This window comes from Drosophila obscura, unplaced genomic scaffold (assembly GCF_018151105.1).
Source record: "Drosophila obscura isolate BZ-5 IFL unplaced genomic scaffold, ASM1815110v1 contig_150, whole genome shotgun sequence".
Lineage (NCBI taxonomy): Eukaryota > Metazoa > Arthropoda > Insecta > Diptera > Drosophilidae > Drosophila > Drosophila obscura.
In genome coordinates this window covers 6,067,280-6,073,670 of record NW_024542736.1, presented here as the reverse complement: position 1 = coordinate 6,073,670, position 6,391 = coordinate 6,067,280, and the positions used below count along the sequence as shown (strand labels likewise).

The 6,391-nt window shown below is 49.3% G+C and overlaps 1 protein-coding gene across 1 annotated transcript; it reads right to left on the bottom strand.

The window, feature by feature from the left end:
- Window positions 1–4,076: 4,076 nt before the first annotated feature.
- LOC111069907 (endoplasmic reticulum chaperone BiP-like) lies at window positions 4,077–6,086 on the bottom strand. The gene has a single exon (XM_022360129.2). The coding sequence runs from the start codon at window positions 6,036–6,038 to the stop codon at window positions 4,167–4,169; it is 1,872 nt and encodes a 623-aa protein (XP_022215821.2). The 5' UTR covers window positions 6,039–6,086; the 3' UTR covers window positions 4,077–4,166.
- Between the last annotated feature and the right edge of the window lie 305 nt (window positions 6,087–6,391).

The following is a 6,391-nucleotide window of genomic DNA, read 5'->3' as shown; positions in this document are numbered from 1 at the left end:
TCAAGGAAGTCGTCTCGAATTCTAAGCATTAGAATTGCAAATTTCTAAGTATTAATGTTTGAGTCATCCACTTTCTGTGGCATCGATCGTAGAAGATTTCAAATCAAACCCAAAAAGTATTTCACGTATACACGTATATATCTGTATATGTAGCTGTATTATATACAAATTATATAAGCCATGAAAATATAAATGAAAATAAACGAAAGAATTCCAAACAACTGTATCTTATGCGATCGCTTGAACATTCAAATCTAATTTGAATTAAATTCTGAAATATTTCCCAAAATTCTTTATGCCCCCGAAAAAGGAAACCCAGCCCTTTGCAGGCCCCTTGGTCCAACCCCCAAAGGACGGCGGCGACAACGGCGCTCCGCACAAACACCAGAACAGGGAGACACGAACAGGGACGCGGACAAAGACAAAGACACACATTTGCGACATTCAATGGAGCTTGTAGCCCGGTCTGTCTCATTGTCATGCCCGGCTTATTGATTGGAATACAATGGATCCTTAAAGTGTGCTTACAAGCGCCGTAACTCAAACAAATTGCAGCGCCCAAACGCCTGACCTGACTCAAATGGACGGGCGGCAACGGCAACGGCAACAACTACAACAGGAACGAAAGCGACGACGACGACGACGAAGCGAACGACGACACTGATCAACAGGCGCGGCGACGTGGATGGGTCCAAGTCGTACAAGTCAAAGAAAGAGCAAAAGAAACAAGGGGGATGCGGAGAGACCGAGAGAGAGAGAGGGGGCTATGGGCCAGGCCAATGCGTTTTACATGATGCCTACACGACAGGACAGGAGCGGCCACTCAGACAACCGGCCGGCTTAACAAGATAAGCCCGCGCCCCACTGCACAGTGGTACAAATTGGGCTCAAAAATGTTAAGAAATTTTTGAATAAATATGTGAAATTCTTTGTGTCTGAAAGAGACTGGGAATATAAAATGCAACATAGAGATAACTCACTCGGCAGATCAAGAAAATAGTAGCAGTAGAAAAAGTTCAGTAGAAATCTATTTCCGATCATTTAAAATGCAAAACTTGATTCTATCATCGTTAAGGTCAATCATTTAAATTGCAACCCATTCAATCTGTGAACCACTGTACCCATTGCCTGATTGTTTGGTTTTGTGGCTGCCTCTTGGCTGCTTTAAATTATTCCAAGCTTGCCACAGAAACACACGGACACGGACCAGAGGCGCTACTGACGCGCTTATGTTAAATTTACCAAACAACCGATTTGTATGCAATTTTGCGATCAAGAAGACTTGAGGATGAGGGGTGAGCCAGAACCAGGGCTTGAGCCAGAGCTCGAGCTGAAATCCAAATCCCAGCGAGACATCATGACGTCGTGGATTTGCAGGGTCGACTGCTCCCAGTCCCAGTCGCATTGTCATTGTCTGAGTCTGAGTCTGCGCCGCCGTCGCCGTCGCGAAGTCTAGTTTATTGGCGCGACTTTTTATTTGCATTCGAAATTTGTACCATTTTTTTTTCTCTGTTTTTGGTGGCCTCCTCCTGCACGTGATGTATGCGACGTGAGCCGCCCCAGCTCCAAAGCAGAGCCGTTCCATGGAGTTGCTTGCCTGCCTGACTGCCTGCCTGCTTGACCACACAATTGCCATAAGTTTTGGCCGCTCTGCAATTATTTGCGGAATTCCTTTTGGAATATATATTGACTCGGACTACCCAGCCCAGACACGGGCAGGACAGGAGGAGACTTGGACTCGGACTTGGACACTCGTACTCGCACTCGCACTGGCACTCACTCTGCTCACTGGCACTGGCACACTCTCGCTCTCCCCGTGCCCTGGCACGGCACATGCCTGTGTGCATGTCTTCTCCATAAGCCAAACTCCCCGAATACCGAATACCGAATACCACCCCGACCGACTAGCTTTGACAGCCCATACAAGGAAGCCCAACAGCCAACAATCCCTGGTGTTTGTTGTCGCTTTTTCGACTGCGACTCTGACTTTGACTTTGACTTGGGGCTGAGACGGAGACTGAAGCTGAGACTGTGGCGTTTCTGGTTTCTGGACGTTTTACACTCGCTTTATTCTTTTGTTAATTTGTCATGAAATTTGCTGCTTAACGCATGGCTTGCATGCAAGTTAAATTCTGAGATGGGAAAGCACTTGGCAAGGCATGGGCATATACTCTGCAGATTGGAGCAACATTGGAGCAACCCACATCAAATCACAATCAAATTGAATTTTGCCAACAATCAAAACAAACGCTTGACTCATTAAAAATAATTATCTAATCGACATTTTGTTTGGGCAACTGGCCAAACAAGTTTCCAAATCTCGCAAAGCAACCAAGATCGAAGATCATGAGAGACTTTTAATGGACTTAACAAGGTGATTCAATCATAGACAAGATGGCCAGTTCAAGACAAAACCCAGCATTAGCACCCATTGCCATAGCCAATCTTTGAATACCAAATGCTAACAAAGCGCCCCGCACCGCACCCACCTACACAGATCTGTTCGATCCATCGATGTACGAGTATAAGCGAAATTGTGCAACTGCCCCGAGTGTCAAATTAGACAAACAGCAAGAACTGAATGCCAACTGGTAGACAAAAGGCAAAGCCAAAGCCAAATCAAATGTGCAATGCAAATTGCATTGGGCACACTCGCTGCTGGCCATTTGGGGGGCTGTGGGGCTGCTAATTTTCTGCGAATCGCGTTCGGAAAGCCCCCAGAAGGATCGAAGATATATACATATACTATGGAGTGGTTTCAGTGGATGTGGATTTGCATGTGGGTGGTCGGCAAATTGCCAGAACGTGAGCACAATTTTTAAATTAACGGCCCAAAAGTGGTTAGAACGGCAGCAGAAACGGTTCGCAATGGATTGGATTGGATTGGAGTTGCGAAGTGGACTCAGTGGATTGAGTGGACTCAGTGGGTGCTGGTGGTAAGGGGAAGTGCATGGTGGAAGGTGGAACCTCTGAGGCGCATTCCAGCCACAAAACTGTTGCAATTAATTGCATTAAAGTTCTAAATTGTTCGCCTTCGCCTTCCCCTGCGATAACTCCCACCAGCAATGGCGTCTCTTTGCGTCTCTTAGACAAACTTGCAACTTTGCAACTGCAACTGCAACTGCCAAGCGCCGCATTATTGAAGACGCATCGCACAGTGGCACCACAGTGCGTTATAAAGTGGGCGATTTTTAGAGGGATTGAAGTCGAAATTTTAGTCTCGATTCAACTCATTGAAATCCAAATGTTTGTGGAATATTCTTCCCTATTCTCCATTCCCTATACCCTTTAGCCACTGTGCGGATTGCTTTGTTGTCATGGTCGTGCCTTTCAGTTTGAAACGTGATCGATAGACAGAGTCAGACTACCAGCCATCTCCCGTCCAGCAACAAGAACTGCAAATTGGCCAACTGCAGTTGGCCCGCTGCCTGTGCCTGTGCCTTTGCCGTTTGCCGTTTGCCGTTGCCAAATGTTTGGCCTTAGTCAAATTATGTTCTTTGGCTCGTTTGATAATGAAACTGCAAATTGAAGCTGTGCTCCAATCCGTTCCCTTCCGTTCCTTTTGTGCTTTGTGCTTTTGTAGCCCCTCAAATTGTTTGCTCACACCGTACCAGCGTCCTCTGTGGCTTCGTCTCGGAGCCAACAACGCTAATGATTACGTGTTATCGTGTTGTAATTTTACACAAAGCCCTAATGATGAGTCTGGCTATGCCCTGGACCGGGCCTCCACATTCACATCCATCTCCATCTACCTCTGCATCGGCATCTGCATCGATCCAGCCGAACGATCGAATCGATCTGGCTTCGGGTTATATGGTTTAGATCATGGCAGCAGACACTAACTGGGCTCATCATGGAGCGTTAACAAGCTCATTTTTCTAAACTTGACGTGCTGAGTCCACCAACCAACCACCAAGGCAACCAAGCAACCAAGCAAACGATCATCCTCCAGCGGGCCATCCACTTAGCCAAAAGATCTTGAGCGATCTTCGGCCAAGCCAATTTGCTCGGCCACTCTGTGACGTTCCCAGTGGTTGGGCTCATAAATTGTTTATTATGGTATTGAGCGTGTTATGTCCAGGCACCATCAATATACGATGGGCATATATTTATTGTACATATAAATATTCAAAAACAAAAAATAGAAACAGAAATAAGCCCATCCCTTACAGTTCATCCTGCACGGCGGCAGTTTCGTGCTGCAGGAGGGCTTTGATGTATTTCTGCTGCTTATCGCACTCCTCGGGACCGGCTTCGGGATTGTGATCCAGCCAAGAGATCGCCTTTTCGATGGCCTTCTTCAGTTTGGGCTTCGAGTCGCCGTGCGCCTTCAGCAGACCGTAAGCGTAGGACTCCAGTGTGTGGCGGGTCATCAGGCTCTCCAAGAGCTTCTTATCCTTGTCGGCGAATATCTCGGCGTCGTGGATCATGCGATCAATTTCGTCGGGCATCAGGCGGTACTTGTCGCTGGTGACGACAACCTTCATGTCCATGTCGGGGCCAACTCCATTGGCGCTGACTTCCAGAATCCCGTGGACGTCCACGGCAAAGGTCACCTGAATTGGGAAGCTTTTGTATGGCACCGGCGGGACGCCACTCAACTTGAATGTGCCCAACAGATGGTTGTCCTTTGTCAGGGGTCGCTCCCCCTCGTACACCTGAATGGTGACGGAGGTCTGGTTGTCCAGGACGGTCAAGGTGCGCGTCCGCTTGGTGGGGATGACGGTGTTGCGCGGAATCAGCTGACTCATAATGCCGCCCAAAGTTTCGACGCCCAAGGACAGTGGGATGACATCGAGCAGAACGGTGGTGTTGGTGGTCTGGTCGCCGGAGAGAGCGCCAGCGTGGATAGCGGCCCCGCAGGCCACAGCCTCGTCGGCATTGATGCTGCGCGAGAGCTGCTTGCCGTCGAAGAAATCCTGGACCAGCTGCTGGATCTTGGGGATGCGGGTGGAGCCGCCAATCATCACAATCTCATCGACGTCCGACTTGTTCAGCTTGGCATCCTCCAGCACCGTCTGCACGGTCTTCAGGGTGGAGTTGAAGAGCTCCTCGTTGAGCTCCTCGAACTTGGCTCGGGTCAGCATCTGGTTGAAGTGATGGCCCTCGTGGAAGGCCTGAATGTGGATGCGCGCCTGCAGGGCGCCGGACAGGATCCGCTTGGCCTTCTCCACCTTGTGGCGCAGCTTCTGCATGGCGCAGTGATCCTTGCGTAGGTCCTTGCCCTCGTTCTCGTACTGCTCCACGAAGTAGTCAATCACGCGCTGGTCAAAGTCCTGGCCGCCCAAGTGCGTGTCCCCGTTGGTGGCCACCACCTCGAGCACACCGTTGTCAATGCTCACTACGGAGACATCGAAGGTGCCGCCGCCCAGATCGAACACCAGCACTTTCTTGGCCGCCTCCTTTCGGTCGAAACCGTAGGCTATGGCTGCTGCTGTCGGCTCGTTGATGAAGCGCAGCACATTGAGGCCGGCAATCTTTGCCGCATTCTTTGTGGCTTGGCGCTGGGCGTCGTTGAAGCGCGCTGGCACTGTGACCACAGCGTCGGTGACCTTCTTGCCCAGGAAATCCTCGGCCGTCTGCTTCATCTTGGCCAGCACCATGGCCGAGATCTCCTCCGGTGCAAACTCCCGGACGCCCTGGCCAGTGTTCACGCGTATGTGCGGCCTCGAGTTCTTTTTGAACACCTTGAAGGGGAACAGCTTGATGTCCATCTGCACGTTCTGTTCGAACCACTCGCGTCCGATCAGTCGCTTCACGTCGTAGATTGTGTTCTCCGGATTGATGGTCAGCTGGTTCTGGGCGGCTTCACCAATCAGACGCTCGCCATCGTCGGCGAAGGACACAAACGAGGGCGTCAGACGGCTGCCCCAATCGTTGGCAATAATCTCGGCTCGTCCCTTCAGGAAAACTCCGACGCAGGAGTATGTGGTTCCCAGATCAATGCCAATAACTGTGCGCAATTTGTGGTCTTGCTGCATGGCTTTTGCGCCTGCCGTTAAGGCGCAAAGTAGGAATAAAATATTGTTCATTCTCATTAATTTGAAATTTCAATTTGAAAGGCTTTTGAAACTAGCTACAGTTAAAGTTGGTGAGTGATAAAGCCAGAGGTTGCTCATCATGAAATTAGCTAACAGTTCGGTGTATTCCAGGATGACTTCATCCCATTAGTTGCAGATCTCTATGGTGGCTCACGCAGCTGAGGAAAATGTTTCTGTTCGTTTGCAGAGCAATAAAAGTCTGGAAATTCCTCTAGCCATATAATTACATATAAAACTGTCGCAGATCTGGCTAAAGAACACAACACACACAATAAAAATCGAATGCCTCCATAACCAGCATTCAATGCGATCCAAAGACAAAACGTTTTCCAGCTAAAACCCAAACCGAA